Raw genomic sequence first — 20,800 nt, forward strand, 5'->3', positions numbered from 1 at the left:
TAGACTCAATTACATATAAAAGGAATATCTTTTGACATTATAGTGAAGCTAGATCTGTCTGAGTGAGATGCATTATAACAAGTTCTGACTGTACTTCTGGGAATGTCTACATCTAAGAATTAAACCTTTAGTTCTCAGTTCAAAGTCAACTTTAATAAGTGGGGTTACTTATATTGAAAACAAGATTATTTTCCATACTTTTGTTCTTTCCATAATAAAACTAATGATTACACCTTCATAAAAAAATTGTGAAAAGAAACACAGTATAATAGGTAAAGAACACATTTGCTGTTTTTATTGGTGCCTTGCATGGCAGTAATACTGAAAAAGGAGAACGAAAAAAAAAAAACCAAAATAAACAAAAACCAAAAACAAAAACAAAACAGGTTGGTGGCAACCCACATCTTTTTTTTAAGAGTACATAAACTCCTGTTTTATTTTTATTGTGGCATGAATGATAACATAAAACCAAAAACATGAAAATATACAACTTATATTACACTATGTGTTATGAACAAAATATAAATCTATAACTCTATGTTATATTTACATAATTATTTATTTTATTAAATTTCAAGTGAGATGGTAGGTTGCACATACTTTGTTTTAAGCTCCAGGCATTTGATTGTCTCTTTTCTATTTTTTTTTTTTCCATTTTTACTTGTAAAATCCAAAATGTTAGACTAAGAGCTTTAGAGCCAGTGGAGCTACATAAATACTGTTTTAGTGAACCAGTGACAGAAACACTGGGGAGGACAGGAATCAATCAGTAGGAAACTCAACACATCATCTTCAACCTGGGAAATTGATAGTTATAAGAAACTTTAAAATTAAATACTGTAAAAGCCTGGCTAAACAAACACTATGCCCTACAAGACAAAGAGATATCTGAACCACTTTAAGTGGGCTTCATAGTTTTCCTTGTAGACCCCATAATTTTTATTTTACTATTAACTTGATAGACAAATATTTTATAAACCTGTTTTTAATATACAGTTGTTTATTACAATTCAATAATTTACCCTTTAGAATGAATGAAAGTGTAATTATTTTTGATGTTTTTAGTGTGATATAAGAGGTTTCTTCTGGGAACAGTAACAACTTCTGGATTAAGAAAATAGCTGAAATTAGACCATAAAATGATTAGAGATAGTTTTCTTTAAATGAATTAAGTAAAATTCTACTCCAGAAATCAAATCTATAAAATGATTTCACCAAAAAACCTTTTTTATATTTGTTCCTTATAAGAGGATTTGGTTTCAACAATGATGATTATGTTCTTTGGGAGGGATTTTATACATGATTAACTCTTAACTGCAGATGCCAAATAAACTTTAAAAATGGACTTAACTAATTTAAGTATAAATGTACTGAAGAATAGTTTTATATTTTATGCAATTATAGTAACTAATCAAATTATTGGTAACTTATAAATGAGCAACTGTAACTTATTTTCTCCAGTGATGCTTAGATTCATATTAAAACATGACTACTTTTAGAGGAACTGATTACAACACCTATAAAAACCAGAATTCTGGCACAATTATTCCTCAATGTTGGGGTGAGAGAGAGAGAGAGAGAGTATGTGTGTGTGAGAGACGGAAAGAGAGATTTGAGAGAGAGAGAGATAAAGGGAAAGGAACAGGTAGGTAGGAAAAAAGAGAGAAGGGAAATTGTTCATATTGACTTTAGTTTGATTTTACTCTTACTTTCTCTACCTTATCTTTTTTGGTCATCATGGGGCACAGAAAAAGAATACAAAGTTTTAGGATCCTTTACCCAAATCATAAACCAATCAAATGCCAAAAGGGCAATGTGTCAACACAGTAAGTTGCTATTCACAGTACCTTTTATCAAGTGACTTCAAAGCACTGTAAACATTCATATAATTATTTTCGTTTTTGTTTTCTTTTGGGGAAAACTAGAGCAAAGAAATTTTCACACCCAGTGAATTAAATGTCAGAACAAGAGAATATAATGCAGGGCTATGGACTTGCATTTTGTTTCAGTCCATCCAAACTTAAGTCTTGGACAGAAACCTAACTAAATAAAATAAACTTCTGAATTTCAGCAGTTAAAGGTCACCATTAACAATTTTGTTTTCCCCTTCAAATACAACAAAATAAAAATTGAACAAAAAGACCAAACAGAATTGTTTTGCCAATTCACTGGTAAGTATGTTAGAATTAGTCTCAGCCATGAGTGCCTTCAACGGCATCTACCTGGAGCTAAAACAAAGTATTCTTGTAGCCCAAAGTCATGAAATGAAAACAAAGCATCTTTATAACATGGTGTAAAGTAAGTATCCAGCAAACGTGAGAGGTGAACCCACATAAATCAGAAGGAATTTGTTAACAAAGACAGAGAACAACTTTTTAAAAAATCTGCTTTCACATTGTACATAATAATGATATAAAAACAAGTGTCTACTTTTTTCCTTATCCAGAGTGCTTAAAAACAAAACAAAACAAACAAAAACAAAAAAAAAAATTGGCTCTAGATGACTGTGGCAATTAAATAACTAAAATGAGTGATGAGAGCATAAGTTATTTAAGATTGAATACGAACCTCCTATTAATTCACTCCTTTGTACTAAACACCAGAACTGATATTGTTGGAGCCAAAATTCTTAAAAAGGAAAAAACTTATGGAAGGAGAAGTAAAACTGTGGGTGAATGTGTATGTGTGTGTATGTATGTGTATATATATATGTGTGTATATATATATGAGCTGGAGATGGACATTTGTTTTAAATATCTAACAGCTTATTGGCTGTACTTCCAAATCAGAGCAGAATAAAATAGAAAGGGAGAAATAAAATAAATTATACATAACTTACTAATCTGGGAACAGCTGACCATTATTATTATTATTATTACTATTATTATTATTTTATCATCATCATTATTACAACACTAGCAAAAAGAGGCAGTTTAAATGAAAATACAGTCATCAAAAACAAACAGAAAAACAGACAAAACGAAATCTCTGACATGCAGGATATGATCAGCTCCTCCAAGCAAAACCCCAGAGCAAGTCTTTTGAGAGAGAGAAAAATAAAAAAGGAATTTTTTATTTATATGTAAAAATCAAACTTTAGGGTGGTGTTTGGGGGGGGGGAGTGAGATAGGAAAATGACAACTGGAGTGAAAACCATAGCACATCCAAGATACTGGTTGGAGTATTTACTATCTGATGCCTCAACACAAATAATGGCAACTGACTTGAAATGATTTTGCATTAATTTGTACAGGCCCTACAACTGCCGTGGCATTTGGCTGGCAAAATGTACATAAGCAGTCCCATCCCCATTAGTTGTTGCTCTTCGCACATACTCTGTTGGAACCAAAATTGGACTTCAGTGGATTTGTTTCACAGCAAAGGAAGAGTAGTGGCAAAAATCCCTGTGTTCAACCCGGCTCCATTTTGTTGAGCTGCAGTAACTTTTAATCAAATCCTGCTTTTTATGGTGTGAAATGCACATGGCCCACATTTCTGAAATGCAAAAGGCCTCTACTTCATTTCATGGAGGGATGAAAAATATCTTATAAAATCATCAGTTCCATTTCCTGGTCAGGAATGGATGGAATGTTGAAGAAATAAGCTTATTTTATATTTCTGGACTATGGCCAAATGTATTCATTTAAAACAATGATAATTTTGCTTGAAGTATCAACAGGAAAAACAACCAAAAATCACTAAGTAGCAAACATTAGTGGAACCAATTGACCAGGGAGAAGGGACATCTGGGAGCGGTTTGCTAGTAGCTTCCATATTATACATGCACACCTCTATTACACAGGGCCACCTGATCCATCCAATAATAATCATATTAGACATTTAAAAATATAATTTCTGAGCCCTATACTTGGTTAAATTGTCATTTGAAGTGCAAAGTCAAGGTCAAGATTACTTCTAGACCAGTCACTTAGGAGGATGTGGGATTTCATCCCCAGATGTGGGTTTAACTCACAATGGTCCAACGTTATTTCTATTAGTACCATAATCACACACATACATACACACAAAAATCCAAGATCAGAAAATATTTTTTCTCTAAATTTCTTATGTCTCTCTCTCTCTCTCTTTTCACCTGAGAACAGCACCTACAGTTCCATTAAAAAAAAAAAAAGTCAAATCTCACCAGCTGCTGGTATTTCAGGTTTTTCAAGGGATTGTCTAAGATATAACACTGTCCTAACTTAAGAAGGAACAGGAAAAAGGAAAGGGAAAAAATGAACTTGGTCAACACTTCAGTACAAATTTGGCACTTGCTCAAAGATGTAGTGTGGTGTGCAATAGATAAAGAAAGTCCACTAAAGAAAATAATTGCTTATTTTGTGGTGGATAGCAAGGAAGTTAAAAACAGGCTCTTTTTCCCTCTTCCCCCCCATGCACAGACTTCCATCTTTAAAGTATAGAGATGGAGAAGGTGGAGAGAAGTAAAGAGAAATTCATCTTTCTTTTTCTGTCAGGTGCATTATAAAAAAAAAAAAAAAAAAGGAAAGGAAAAAGAAAAGGAAAAAAACCCAGAAACCCCAAAAAACAAAACAAAACTTATTTCTTTTTAAAAATTGTAGCACAAAACAACAAAACACATTCACAAGCCACTTGTTGGCACTGTGTACCTGAGTGAGAATTTCTAGAACATTGTAGAACAAACAGCCATAAAGTTTATTAAAAAAAAAAAAAAGTTGACGGGTAAGACTTCAGTGCTTGGATGTAGCAGCTGAATTACTGGCATTATTTTACCCATAGCTTATTTCAATCTCTTGTTGTTGATATTGTTGTTTGCTTGTTGTATTTTTTTTTCCTTTCCAAGCCTTTTGAGGCTGAGGTCTATTAGTCAGCTGATGTCCCAACTATTTAAGACTAACAGTTAAAGTAACAGTCAGTGTATGAGAAAGTTAATGTGCTTGGCCACTGGTAAGGATGAACCAGTTAGGGCTTCTTTAAGTCCTAAGGTCACAACAATCTTTTGACCCTTATCAGTTGGCTTGTCCTGCAATATGGTTTTCACTGTCACTCCCATAATCTACATCCGGATCATCCTCTTCCTCATCGTACTCATCATAAATTTCTCCGTTGATGTCCTCAGCCTGTATCTCTTCTTTGATATGTGGCTCCTCTCCTTTTACGCCATAAGTGCTCTGAATAACAGGCATCCCAGGCTCTGGGCTGCTAGACACGCTTGAGTGCTCTGAGGGCAGGTGAGGGGAGGGCATCCCAGCCATGGCGATGGCTCCAGGGTACACGACACCAGCAGTGGCGATGGGGATCTGTGCTTGTTGCCTGTGAAGAGAATTCCCAAAGAAGAGATCATGGGTGAGTGAATGGTTAGACGTGCACCTTATTATACAATTAATTTGCTCAGCAATGTCCTGCTCTAAGACATAATTTTCACCCCAGTGCCTAACATTTTTCAAATTATATTCTACTTTGATTCTAATATCTTGCTTCTGAATAGTGCTTCAAAGACTGCAAGACATTTACATGTATTGCCCATTGGATTCTTAACCCTATTTTGTTGCTATTCTATTTTATGAAAAACGGAGGCACAGAAAGAAACAGAGAGCCCAAGTATTTAACTTCAAGTTCACTTTTCCTTCACTGTAACATACAGAAATAATGCTTATTTCCTAGAATTAAATCTAAAGATAATTCCATTTTAATGGAAAAACTCTAGAGTATTAGAGCTCTCTAAAACTTTACTGCCCAGAACACACCAGAACTCAACAATATTACACTGTCCACCTAGTCTCTGAAACCACAGTTCTAGCCCTGTGGTGGCAGGAAGCAGAGCCCGCCTCAGGGATGAACAACCTGTGCAACTGCACTAAGGCCTCCTAGTTGGTTAAAAGCTGTGCTGTCAGTCTTGACATTCTTAATAAATTTTTAAGAGAACCCATCTTCTCACTTTTGCACTTGGCCCTATAAATTAGGTATATGGTCCTCGTAGGAAGGGATTAATAGATGATATTCATTCATGCTTTCATTCATTCATATGTTTCCTGTTTACTCAAGAAGTGTTGGGCTTTGTGTTCAGCTGTGAGAAGAGTCGTGTGCTTGGATATAAATCACAGACCGCTGGACAGAGCATGCAACCTCTTTCAAGGAACTGGAGGGGACAGGGCAGATTTGAAAAGCTTTTTTCTAAGTTATCCTCTGGCCATATTTAGAACAATGTTTATCATTCTAAGAAGCTCTTGCTAAGTTCTGTTTCAAATGTGAGCAACTGTTTTTTCTGTGTTTTTGAGAGAATTCTGCAGAAGCAATGTGGTCACAGGTAGCATATTACAACATTGTCAACAGCCGGGCCACACGAAGCACTGCAACACATCCTGAGAGCTGCATTCTTAATTCGGAACTTTCCCATTCACAACCTTGTTGTGCCCTAAATATAATCCCTACTTTGTGCCATCCATGGAGGCCACACACGTGCCCTGACAGCTCAGTAATCCCTCTACATTTAGAAATATCTGTTTCTTTCTTTCAAAATCATTGTCATGTTGTATCGCCTCAACTAAGTTGCTAGTTATAAAACGTGTCATGGTGAAGCTCTGGACGTAATGAAAACCAATGAGGAACAGAACCAGTTATACTTCTAAGTTTTTAATAGCAAACTTCAACATTGTTTACTTGCAGGTATTTTATTTTTAAACCAGTTGTTAACAAAGCTCGTGTTAGAGCTAGGAGCTTGCAGCAGATTTATATGGATATATTTTTTCAAGATCATGTGAAAATACTTCACCTCTGAAAATATACTGAGTTCAGGTTCTTTTCCAAATGCTGCTTTGCAACTAAACAGATACGTTTCACATCCCATTAAGTGTAACAGGAAGGTTTCCCTGTGAAAAAAGCGACTGAAAAGTCCATACCCGACATTGAAGTATTGCCGCATTTCCTGCCTCCTGTTCCGCATGATTGCCTTGTATTCTCCGATGCGCAGCTTTTTGCCATCCACGAGGCACGTGCGCTTCGGCCTGGGCTTGTACTTGTAGTCAGGATACTTCTCCAGGTGCTGCTTGCTGAGACGGGCTTGCTCCTCATAGTATGGCTGTTTCTCTAGGTTTGTCATAGCTTTCCAGCGAGATCCTGTAAAGAAAAGAAGGTGAGGATTCCAATTTGCACAGCTTCTAAGCGTCCTATAAAGTGAGATAACTGAGAACAAGACAATCTAAAGTAAAAATGTTGGCCCCCACCCAGAAATAGACACAAGCCTGTTTCTGATTAGAGAGCTTTGACTCAAAAGGTGAGATCCCACGTGAACAGAAGTGTTGGTGGTTCTGTACTCAAAGAAACTGTGTACCCAAAGATACGAACACTGGGTAATATATTTTTTTTTCTGGCTTGATTGAACAGTTTAGCCAAACTTTTATATTATGCACTTAAAGACTCATAGATAATTTAATGGACACATCTGTTATCTCTACATTAGACCATGACGTAATTCAACCATGAACAGAAAAGTTATGCAATAATTCATCACATATTTTGAATCTGAGACTATAATAGTTTGTTGAATATTTTTATGTGGGGGTACATTACTTACCATAAAAGTTGCTAACATGTATCATATAGTCTCATTTTCCCCAAAATATTTAAGTATGTTAAGCTTATAGGAATGATTATAGTAAATTCATTTCATTCAAATTTAATTATTATTAAAATGATGATATTAATGAACACGGACCAGGTAACTACTATGTGCTAGATACTGTGCTATAAACTTTACATATGTTGTTTCATCTCTACCTTTCCCAATACTGTAAGATAGGCAGTATTTATACTCGTAGATGAGAAAGCTGAGCTTCAAATAGATGAAATAACTTATTCAAGGTCACATAACTATTCAATTACAGATCTGTGACTCAAACTCAGGTTTGATAGAATTTAAAGTGTGCTACAATGTATGTCCTTACATACCTAGAACCCCCTACTTTACATCATCTAGTGGAGGTCAGAATTACAATAAGTATGCATTGGGTAAGAATTTTCTTTTAATAAATCACTTTCAGTAATATATACAGACGCTGCTTCCCATGATACAGTATACATTAATAATGGTAACCCAAATTGTTTCTCCCCTTCTTTTTACTGTTAATTTTGGTGTGGATTCAATTAGGATTTAAAAAAAAAATAAGTCCGAAGCTTAACTAACAATAGTTTATAGCAATTCTCATTTTAGACGTGGTTTAAAGCTTTGATTCTGTCAGTATGGCTATGTCTACTAGTAATAGAAGTAGCAATAATACTGTTTGTTTTTTAATTTAGACAGACTTAAAAATCTATTTGCAGATGAAGTGTGTTTATCTGCAAATAATCAGCTCAACTCGACCTAAATGCACAAAGAGCAAAAACTGGAACTAGGAGGTCCCTACCAAATATGTGCTGGTACCGGTGCAATTACCTGCCTTCCAAAATCATCTAAGCAAGGTCTTCGAAGCTTTCAAATGGGTTCATTATTCAACCATAACTCCGTATCTCAAATGTAAATAGCTCACTGTTGAACAGTTCTTCCCTACACATGTAGAGAATTCCTTAATGTGGGCTGTTATATTTATTTATTAATGCATGCAGTGAAATTTCCTCAGAACTTTTTTCCTATTGTAACAGATGTTGCATAGGTGGGTATATCCACATAGGTGTTACAAAGATTTATAAATACAGATTTTTGTTTTCCAATCTAGACAGTGAGTATGAGTTTATTCTATTTATAATAGAAACTCAGGTTACAGTTCAAATAATACAGTTTCTTTTTCTATTCCTTTTTCAAACTTCTGTTTAAATAGCATCATCCAACATTAGGTCAGTTGGTCAAGCAATATCATTTGTAGATACAATCTTGAAGTCCTTATTTGCCCAACATTACTCTCTAAAGGTACTTGAATAGCTTTATGTTGTTCTCAGGGCATACATAAATACAGATAAGATTATAATACTATTGAACTAGATCAATTCTTTTCATGGAGTTTCTTGCAAGTATGTACATACTAACTTTTTGAAACTCAGATCAGGGAGTAGAAAAGTGAGCTTGCCAGCAATAACTTATTAACAAATAGGAATACATTAATTATGGATCAAGGATAATGGACTTGACCAAAATATAAAATTTACTACCTCTACTCCAAAATTGAACAACAAAATCAGCATTCTCAGTTAGAATAGGAATTGCCAAAGATTCTTCCCTAAATTTAAATGTTCTATAAGTACAAAAGGATTATGTTTCTCTAAGGGATGGAAACATTTATGCCTTGAAGTAATCTGCCTTGAAATGTGAGAACTGTTTTTATATTTCCTATTATGTACATAATGCTGTATTAATTACTGAATATGCAGTATTGAAAAAGAGAGTTCTGGTTCCTATCTCCTTGGGACTTATATTCAGTTGGGAAAAATACATTAAATACCTAATTACAAAATTTATTATTTTAATTGTAATTGTAGCAAGTACAGGAAGATAAGAGAACATATGATGAGGAGGTGAGATCAATCTCCTGTAGGTCAGGAAGCTGCACTCTAGAAATGACTCTCGCTGCAGTCCCCAACCCCCGGGCTGCAGCCTGGTACAGGTCCGTGGACTGTTAGGAAATGGGCCGTGCATCACCACCTGAGCTCCGCAGCCCCAAACCACCCCTAAACCCAGTATATGGAAAAATTGTCTTCCATGAAACCTGTCCCTGGTGCCAAAAAAGGTTGGGGACAGCTGCAAGTTAGGGATCAGAAAAAGAACCTGTGGAAGAATACAATGGTCAAGGTTGTTCAGTGGAAAGCAGAATTAGAGAAACTTCAAGAAAGCTGGTATGGCTAAAATGCAGAGGAAAAGGAATGTACATATGTATAAGGAAATGGGATAATAAAAGATGTGTAAATTCTCAGAGAAGTTGGCTTCCAAATCTGGCATAAACTGGAATTACACAATATTTTAACTCTTGATAATATAATCTCTCTGGGAGTATCACTGAACTCTAAACTACATTTTAAAATTTGGCTGTATAATAATTACAAAGCTATTTAAAATTAAGAATTAAGATAGCCTAAGTACTAAACTGGGGCAAAATGGCTAACTACTACATTTTATGACAAGGCAGAACAGTGTTTCAGTTTAGTGGAAAACCCAGTTTTCATGTTTTAAATAATAACTTTCAATTGGGTTAACCAACTGACAAGTTTGGTTTTGGTTTCCATGGCTTTAGAGGTACAGTAAGTGTATGCAGCTGCAGTGTTAACCCCTGAAACAAACTCGATGAGCATGGTGGGAAAGCACTTTAGGTATCAACAACAAAGATGAAAATATCTACTTGACTTGGGTGTGGCTGGCTGCTCACCCTGGACTCGTACAGGGAGTATGGCCCCTGTTGTTTTCAAAACACCTTTTTAGAATGAAAAATAGAGAAGAATAATTGGGTATTTCCCCTGATGACAAAAGAGGAAGTTTCAATTTAAAATATTTGATGCTCAAAATAGAAAAAAAAAAAAAAAGTTCTTAAGTGTGTTTTTTTCCTTTCTAAATCTGGCAATACACTAAAAGTGAAGAGTTTGAGCTGAGCAGCATTGTCATCTCCATGGGGTCTGTAATGAATTTGCACATTTTACTCCAACTACTGTATATCTAATCAGAAAAAGATGTCCCCCATCCCCTGATCTAGCGCCAAGCAGTAAAAGGTGATTCCTTATGTTAACAATTTCAGCAGAATGGCTTATTAAAACCAGATTTTAGGGTATTATAAAATGCTTAGAAGCCCTTTAAAATGTCAACTAGGATCCCCAGAGACTACGTAAAATGTCAACCCAGCTCAAGCGCCTGTTTTAAGCAGAATGAATTAGCAGCATGCTGTCGGAGGCTGTTATCCAAAATAATCAGCAAAGAGGAAAACATCAAGCTTTCTTTGTACTTTTACATGAAATGGGCCATTTAGAATGATCTTGTGGATATTTGAAGATCACTTATTTATTTAAAGCTATGACTAAATATTGAGGTCCAAAACACCTCAGTGTTTTATTTTTTCCTAAACGCTGTATCTTTAATTAATACAATTTCATCAAAAAGACTGAAATTAGGAAGCACTTTCTTTCATGTTGACTATTATGATACAATCATATGGTCATTCTAATATTCTCTCCTTCAAACCAGAAAGAAATTTTCTTAGCCAGTCATCTCTTTCATAAAGGCTTTTGCTGTATTTCCTCAAATATTATTTCATGTCATCGAAACTGATATTTGTCTCATACTTAGGATAAAGTTTTAAACACTGATTATCACTTTGTCAGTATTCAGACACATGAATTCAGTGACATAAGATAGTTTAGAAATCTTAGTATTTAGCTCATTTTTTTATTTTGACATTTTTGGATTTCTAAGTTAAGAATAACTAATATATTAAAACATGAGATATGTTTACATAAAGTATTCTTTTCTAGAGTTTTTCCAAATGAAACAGGTATATTGTTTTTTAAAGATGGGAAATTTCATAGGAAAGTAGAATACAGTCATAAAAAGAAAAAATAGATCAGAGATGGTAGAGTTGTAAGAAATATGTATTTTCTTCTTGATCAGTTCTGGTTTTTTTCTTTAGATATATTTTAGTTTTTAAAAAAATGAGATGGGCTCTTGCTGTTGCTCAGGCTTGTCTCGAACTCCTGAGCTCAAACGATTCACCTGCAAATTTTGATTATTCTCTTAGAAGGCAGAGAATTAATAATCAAAATTTGCGTAGGTTGTCCAGTACCTGGCCACCAGGCTACTTGAAGATGAGGTTAAAGATGATGTTGAGATGAAGATGATGATGACAATGACAATGATAATAATATCAAAAGAATGGCACAAAAAAAGAAATCTTCTTTTTTTTTTTTCTGGGACTATTAATAAAATTGGTCTATAACAGGATTCTTTATAATTGCTACCATTTCTCCCCACCCATTTTTTCTGTGTGCTTCAGTGTCTATGTATATAGAATAAATGTGTTTTGTTTTCTGTTAAGTTGAAAGCTGCAATGGCAGGAAAATTCCCTTTTTGATAATACTTAAAATTATTAAAAGTTACTAAGTATTACTGAAAGTACCTTTAGTACCTAAGGTTTCTAAAGGTATGAATTTAAGAATATACATTCTACATCTTCTTGTGTTCTGAGAATCTAAACTGATTTCAATGATAGCACAAACATCATCCCCACCTCCACCCTCACCCCCACAATATGAGGAATTCTACAAACAAAACTCCTGATCCTTATGTTACAAAGGATGATGAAAGAAGAAAGAGATCTTAAGATTAACAATAACCTATGCATAGTTCTCAAGGAAAAGAATACAAATGATCAATACCAATATTGGCTCATGTGAAAGCAACTTTTTTCTCAGTGATAGTAAAAATATTTCTAGATTTTTAAAGAAAACATTACAATAATTTGTATGAAGACACACAGCTAAATCAGCCATAGAAATTGGGCACATTTCTCAATGAGCATAGAATGCTTCCATCAGAAGAATCTTCAATGATGATGCCTATTTTTTGGATCAGCGGATACCATGAACTATCTGGCCTCCAAATCCAGTATCCTTTCGCAACTGCAGAAAATAGAACAGTACATTTATTTCATATATTACTTAATTCTTAACGCTTTTCTTACCCAATATCTTGCTGATGTTGGAGTTGTGCATGTCAGGAAAGGCTTGAAGGATTTTCCTCCGTTCATCTTTAGCCCACACCATGAAGGCATTCATTGGACGCTTTATATGGGGTTCATTGCTACCACGCCCCCTGGATTCCCTATAAATTCTTGACTCTGAGACTCCAGCACTTCCTAAAACAGGGAATATCACTTCATGTTAGTGTTAAAACTTTTGGCAACTCTCTTTCTTGCATTACTATATTTTAGTCTATTAAAATATCTGAAAACAAAAAGTACTTCTGATAATGGTACTTCCAGTTCTTAAGACAGATGCTTGTTTATAAAGTTCTTGTGATAAGCCTTGTGGTGGCAAATGTTGTATTTGTATTTCTAATCCATTTCTAATCTATGTTCCCTTTCTTTCAATGGACTATGGACTGTTTCATCAGTTTCTTTCAAGAGCTCATAAGAAACTTGAATGTATAATTTTTGATACAGAGAATAGTTAGATTAAATCAACAGTCATGCCACTACTGTAGAAATATTAAATAGGTAAAGAAGTTCAAAAACACAGGAAACACTAATCTTCTTGGCAGGATGGATGATTATAGGTGAGGATACATCTTTGCTACTTAAAGCCTGTCAGAACAAACAGTACTCAGGCCCTTTTCCTCTCTCTGAGTTTACACAAGTAAAGATACTGCTAGATAAGATTTTGCAATTAAAATACAATATAGATATTTCATTGTAATATGCTTTTCTTCTCTTTGAAATTATGTGCTAACAAATGCATGATATATGCTGATGTGGCAATGATAGGTCTGCCCCTAAAAAGACATGTAAAAATGGTAGGGTAAAGAACAAATGAATAGTTATATTACTGTGGCTCCTAAAGGAGTCTACCGTCACATGTTTGAGGTAACAAAAATAGTTTATTCCTCTGAATTTTTCCCCTAACATCTAAGGTTATTCAAAGAGACCCATTGATAGTTATTAATCAGTAAGCTTCAGTGATAATAAAACACAACCCAAGAGTCACAATGAAACCTTTGGACACTGCATTTACTCTTCTAGCCTTACAGGACTTCTTAGAATGGATTCAGCAGATTAAACAGCTTCCAAGATACTTGCGATTAGGCAAAGCAAATAAGGAGAACCAGAAGAAAATGCAGAACTCTGATAGCAGGTTTTCATTGGTTATCATCACAAAAAAAAAAAATGGCGTACATCTATTTTGGTAATATCTGAATATTTAAAATACTTTGGGGATTTGTAGAGCTTGTATTATCAATAAAAGCACTCGTTTGTTTTCTTCTTTTCTCCCTCTTTTCTTTTCTTAATTTGAAGGCATAGGAGTCAACCAAAATTACCCAGACTTGAAGACCTCTATATTAGTAAACAAAAAACACAGCATATCTGTTGGTGGAGTTTCTCAATATTTCTCATTCATAACAAGCCCTTTGGTCAGACGAAAGATGGAAATTATTTCACATATAAGCACAACTGAATTTAACAAATCACAGCAACAAAAACTTTGATGTTTTAATGCTGATTACTATGAGTATATTTTATCATGCTAATACAACTTAAAATTTATGAAATGTGTTATTACCAGTAATTGTCTTTTTATTGACAAAATGAGTGTGAATATATGGCAACATCTTTCTAAAATGGGTTTGTAACTAGCAAATGATCATTTGCACATCTGCCTTTTCTTGTTCTTACACCTTATAGCAACATAAGCAATAAAATGAACATTATGTGACTTCATCAAATCTAAACAAGCTCTTTGTATGCACTTAGGCCAGGTTTATTTTAGCCAAGTGGAGTAGAAAATAGAAGGGAATGTTTGGATACATTAAATAAGAAAAATACAGATTTTTCTTGGCTATCAGTTTTCAGTTTTGACAGAATTATGTGGTTAAATGTTCAGGTTTGGCTAATCCCTTGACTAAGTGTAGACCTGGATTTAAACATGGAACTGGCCCAAGGCAGCTGGAGCAGAGGGAGTAGATAGCCGTGTATGTTGGAGGATTCCAGTGGCCCCCACTCCTGAAGTATGCTGCTTACTGGTTTTCCCTGGGGCAGTCTTTTCTATATGCAGGGAACTTCCTTGTTATAGTAGCAACATTAAGGGCTGTGCCACCAAAGGAGCTCTTAAAATGCATGTATTTCCCCCAACAGTAAAGAGAAGTTCCCAGGCAGGGCACTGTATAAGAACAGCACTTTCTTCTTTTTCCCTCTTTGCTATGCTATTAAAATTAGAGTAGCAACTTGACTAGATGTCACTGTGGATGCTTAGAAGGTTCACAGATGATAAAGACAACACAAGTCTTGAGGCATATGAGGGAAGCATGAAGCTTTTCAGCTGGATTCTAGTTAAGTTACAGATAGTAGGCAGGATACTTGACTGTGTGGTAGATAGTAAAGGAGAGAAAAGTATCAAAAATGTAAAAAAAAAACAACCCAAAACTATCCTGAATATGTACTTTGAACTATGCATTCTGATCAGGGCTTGACAAATAGAAACTTAAAAATGAGCTGATCGATACAAATTTCTGAAGAGTGTATTTTGGGTACAAGAAATAGGGAAGTGAGAGACAGGGTAGATGGTGATTAAGAGCATTTGCTTTAGAATCATGCCATCTTAAATCCAAGTCCAGCTTCTGCCACTTAGAGCCCTGTGACTTTGGAAAAAATAACTTCAAAACTCTTAAGGGTCAGTCGCTCTCTGCAGTAGTACTTATCTCATAGGTTGTGCTAGGAATTAAGTGAGATGATTTATGCAAAGTACTCAGTGGAGTGCCTGGCACATGGGAACTGCTCAATACACGTGACCTCTTATTGTAATGATCAGGTATGAGGTGGCTGTCTTGTCTATTTTTTAGCAGTTTTAATTTGCACTAAATGGACACTTCTGCACATTACTGGAATATATATGAACAATTTTCACAAACCATCAGAATCTCCACTCAGATTGAAATCCATCATTGCATGGCTAAATTTTCCTTCTTCATTCTGTTTAACTGCCAGTTGCTGAGTCAGACTCTCCAGTGTTGTTTTTTCCTTAAAAGAAAAATTTATAATGAGAGTTCAATCTGGAAATTATAATTATTTGAAGACATTTTTTTTGGATCATATATACTACATTAGCTTTTGGAAAGGACAGGATGTTGATTTGTTCAGCTTTGCAGGTGCAGCATCTTACACTAAGGTAATTAAAGGAAGGATCAGCAGGATTTTTGAAGGAATTTTGATTTGTATAGACCTCTGTGACATCATGGCATTTGGGTTTGGTATGCCTAAAGGATATAGGCCGGGATCCTTGGAGACAACCTTACCAAATCACAAGATGCGTGCAGAAATTTCATGGAAGCAACCTGTTTTATATTTGGAATGTCTGCTTTATTTTTAGCCAAACAGTAGAAGTATAGGAGTGGCATGAGGCCCAGAGAAAAATCTTCCAATAGTCAGGTGACCAAATGATAGAAACATAATTCACAGTAGTGCCCTCTGGTTGCCATCTTCCCAAATGCCATCTGCATTCCTCATGCAAGGGTAATGAAGATGTTTAAATATTCATTGCTAATTGCTTGTCAAGTCTCTGTACATCCAATGTGAGTGCCTGTTACTTGGACCACAATTTGATTTGGATTGCTAAGCCAAAATATTGAGTTGGCGAATTATTTGAGATACAAATACACCAAAATTAGATCTGCGGAGACATCAAGTCATTTAAAAGCCTGCAGTACATGATTTACATTCACGGAGAATAGGGCATTACACAATAAATTATTTTCAAGAAAAATATAATGCTTAATCCAAATCACAAGAGATATTGAACTATTTCCAAATTAAGAAACTAAGTGATTTTTAGGAACAGAAAAAGCATACAATGAAGGGTTGACAACTTTCTCTTGAACACTCCAGCATTGCTCTGAGGATGAAGTGGTTCCAAAACAGTTTTAAGAAAAGCATCTATTGGATCTCAGAACGTTTGGTCATGTTTCGTGATAATTATTCACCTCATTTTCGGAGGAAAACAGTCATGAATGGTGTTAATGAACCTCATATACTTCAGAACTGCTACTGACACAATAAAATGTTCATAGAAAATGATCAACTATGTAAGATGATTGTATTACAGGTAAAGCGCCTAACTAATGTTCCCCCCAAAAACTAACGGGATATTGAAATTCTTAATATGGTACATGCTTTATCTCCACAGAATCTCTGACAATATTACAATGTACATACTAGATTAAAAATTCTCTTAAGTCAGTGGCCTTGGAACTCCTGTATTCTATTTATTAAAGCCTGTACAGTATTTAATAGAAAAACATTTTTAAATTGTTAATCAGTATAAAACATAGTAGGGAAACTAGAAATAAATAACTTACATTAACTTTAGTTCAACAGACTTATATAGTATTAAAGTTGATATAAGTTACGTATTTAAAAATGTAGAATCTGACCTAATTTGTTTTGTGTATGAAATTGGTGTTTTCAGCTGTTTTCTATGTTCCTGATTTCCTTTGCTGAGAGAATTTGCTGTATATATTCAGCTGAGCTCAGGAGCACCAAGGGCACTGGCTTAACAGACTTTCTGTAAATGTAGCTGTTAAAACAAAAGACAGCTACATTAAAAAAAAAAAAACAAAAAAAAACTGCCACATTCCATCAACATGATCCGATAGTCCCTGTGTCGATGAAGACTTTACTGTACTCTCTTTTGGGGTATGTACTGGGTCTTGATCACCTCTCAGGTTTTGATTTAACAGTGTAGAGGGCGATACTGCTACATATTTTCCAGAGAGTTTTCCATTCTGAAGCAGTCTTTCAAGAAGAAAAAGCAAAATGAAGGCAACTGGAGTAGAGAAAGAATGAAATGTTAAGCAGCTTCTAAGGTTCTGAGTTCAGCTCTGTGGATCTTGTGCCATCTTACCAAGAGACTAAAATTAGCAAGTGATGAGCAGGGAAGTCACAATCAGTTTTTACAATAAACAAACTCTAAATATCCACCTCTACAGCACATAGTATAATAAAAGGATTCAATTAGCTACCCCAAAGTGGAGCTTACTATACTTCTCAAGAGGATGTCAGTGGGCGATAGTGGAAGTCAACTGTGGAAGTCAACTGATAGTGGAAGTCAAGTGCAGTAAGCTGCACTTTTTTGGAACCCTTTGTATAGTTATTTAAGCTAATTCTCAGGTAAACAGGAAAGAGGAGAGGTGATTAGAGGAATTGGGGAACAGGTGGTGTGCCTTTAATTAAAATGCATTACAATAGCATGTAAATCAAAGTGGTAACATTTCCACATTTTAGGAAAACTAGCAGACAGTAAATTCAGAAGAAATAATTAATGTGAGGACATAATAATAACCAAAGTGGAAAATAATTAACCTATAATTCCATATGAAAACTGATTCTATAGTTAAAGCTGATATGTAGTACTTATGTATACAGGTATAAATTTATATGTGGACAGGAGTCTAGCTAAAATATTGAGCCACCAAAAGAATGAGCTGGAATTAAGAATAGTTCTCAAAAGTTTAAATTCAACCTACTCAGGCATAGAGGAGAAAGAATCAGCCAAATGTTATACAGCAGACACGCTGGTACACTGGAAAAATCCCTCCCACTCTACCTCTTTCCATCCGCATGTCCCCAGCTGTTTCCTCCCCAAAAGACTTCACCTATGCCCTTGTCTAAAATGCAACAATTTGAGATTCTGTTCTTTAGGTTAACTATTTCCTTTTCCAAAAGCCTCTTTTTGGCCAGGCATGGCAATACACACCTGTAGTCCCAGCTACTCGGGAGGCTGAGGTGGGAGGATTATTTGGGTCCAGGAGTTCAAGGCTGCAGTGAGCTATGATCATGCCACTGCACCCCAGCCTGGGTGACAGAGAGAGACTCTGTCTCTAAAAAAAAAAATAATGAAAATAAAAAGGTTCTAAAAGCCTCTTTTCATATATGCAAATACTACTGGAAAAGGTGATATTTTGATTCTCAAAGTTCTTATAATTAAATTAATCTTTTCTAAATAGAGGCAGATGAAACAGAAGAAAGGCAGTAGATAACAGGAAGAGAGGTAAGTGGGAAGATGTTGAAAATGGGACACAGCACAGAAACTGAGTTTGGGGAAGAAGAACAAAATGTTGATAGGCACAGGTGACAATTTTCATTAATCCAATAATCTTAGTTCTAACTGGCTCTGATTAAATCATGTTAGTCAGATAATTTGTACAGAAAAATAGCATCCTATTCCCGCATTTTAAGTTCGGTATTCTGGAACATGAATCCAGTGTAGTGCTTATACTTTACTGCACTGTTACTACTATTCAAATGCTGATTTAAAAATGACAAGATTCACTGATCTTCTCTCCCCTACCTTCTTTTTATTAGAAATAAAACAAAAATAAAAGAAAAATAAACATATTTAAAGAAATATTTGCCAAAATTTTGAACTGCTCTGAGTAATCTCACAAGTAAAGGGCACAAGAGATTAATTACCACAAAGTAGTAAAAATGAAAAAGTCCTGGGGATTTATAGGTAAGGGCCAAACAAGATGACCTGTATGCTTTCTCTCTTCAATAAAAACTAACAACTGGATATCAACCAATTGGATAGATGAGTCTTATCTGGCTAATCAAATCTTACGCAATTCTGCAGGTTTGCTAAGATCAAGGGGATACATTAGGTTAAGTCTGTTTTTACGTGAAAAATCTTCTCATTCTATGTTGACTCGAAAAAGATCCAAGTGAATTGTATCTTGTCTACAGAAGAAATGAAAGTTGTAGACCATATAGTTTCTTGGACTCGAATGAGTAACTTCTAAAATTTCAACATCCAAAGAACTAATACAAATGTATTAATATTTACTGGGGGAAGTTGGTAGCTGGTCTTGTGTTCTGTGACTTATCCGATGACTTGTATAATGGAAAACAGCATGTGTATTGTTTGCACCTGACACAAGGCTACGGTGGGGATCAACAAGGAGAGACATGAAATTTCTAGAGATGTGGGCAATTAGGTGGTTAGAAGTGGTCAGTATAGATCCACACTTTCTATATCAAAAACCATTCTCAATGATTAGAGGCCACATGATTAATGGGAAGATGACATATCTAAGGTTAGAAAATAATGGGTTTTGGCATTAGGGACATCATATTGTAACCAAACTCTGCCATATATATTAGCCATATTGCTTTAGACAAATCGGTCAACCTCCCTGAGTCCCAGAATCCTGATTTGCAATATGGCAGTTGAATATATGATAGATTCTCATTAGTTTGAAAAATTTAAGATAGATATGCCTTTAATACTGTTAAAAAACCCAACGTGGAAAATTGAAAAGATAAACATTCTTCCTAACATATAAGAATTATAGATTAACTAATTTGAGCATTAAGAATCTATTATGATTATGATTTTCTATTCTCTATGGCTGTGGTCCCCAACCCCCGAGCCCCACAGACCGGTACTGGTCTGTGTCCTGTTAGGAACTGGGCTCAGAGTTCCACTGTGCCCCCGCCCCTGTCTGTGGAAAAATTGTCTTTCATGAAACCGGTCCCTAGTGCCAAAAAGGGTGGGGATGCTGCTCTATGGTCAGACAAATATGCATTAAAAAAGAGAATTTTAGTAACAACTCTAAATATTGTTGAAATTTTTCCCCTCTTGTCTATCATCTACTATAATGTATTTAATCATTATTTTTTTCCATTTTATACTCAGGCATGATGAGTTACAGTTCCATTAATATAGGCCCAGTACATACTTAAATTGAAAACTTCCCCTACTCCATTACTTCAACTTGCACAAAAACAACTAAAAATTCAGTTTTTGCAAAGGCTCAAATGGACCTTTCTTGATATTTTACAGAGCGGGCAAAACAAAAGAACATACAACTGCACCTTAGAGAAGGTAGACATTTCCTTAGTTACCTAATCCAAAACTGCATGAGTAGATAAATCTTCTACTGCTCCCTGAAATTGGGATTCGTGTAAGTGATGAGCTTTGCTCCCCACCAGCCTCGCATACACAGAGAGAGAGATGGGCTGTGGATCAGCTATCATAATGGACATCCCTGAAATAAAGCTCACAAAGCTATAAAACTCATAAAAAGCACATGCATGAAATGACAGAATGGAGTGTGACTGTCAAATGTTGACTCAGTAACAGTTAAACCCCT

The 20,800-nt window shown here is 35.2% G+C and overlaps 1 protein-coding gene across 8 annotated transcripts in view; it reads right to left on the bottom strand.

Moving 5' to 3' along the window:
- Positions 1–273: 273 nt before the first annotated feature.
- Positions 274–20,800, bottom strand: part of SOX5 (SRY-box transcription factor 5) — a 1,007,084-nt gene continuing 986,557 nt past the window's right edge. For 6 of the 8 annotated variants that reach the window (XM_069489787.1, XM_069489790.1, XM_069489788.1 and 3 more), the window contains 4 exons: positions 15,566–15,674; positions 12,627–12,800; positions 6,879–7,095; positions 274–5,292 (listed from right to left, as the gene is read on the bottom strand). In XM_069489787.1, coding sequence (XP_069345888.1) covers positions 4,989–5,292; positions 6,879–7,095; positions 12,627–12,800; positions 15,566–15,674 — 804 coding nt within the window. In that variant the 3' untranslated portion in view covers positions 274–4,988. The remainder of the gene's footprint in view (positions 5,293–6,878; positions 7,096–12,626; positions 12,801–15,565; positions 15,675–20,800) is intronic. The other 2 variants (XM_069489786.1, XM_069489784.1) reach the window with 1 other exon arrangement.

The sequence above is a fragment of the Eulemur rufifrons genome, chromosome 16 (assembly GCF_041146395.1).
Source record: "Eulemur rufifrons isolate Redbay chromosome 16, OSU_ERuf_1, whole genome shotgun sequence".
In the NCBI taxonomy this organism is placed as follows: Eukaryota; Metazoa; Chordata; class Mammalia; order Primates; family Lemuridae; genus Eulemur; species Eulemur rufifrons.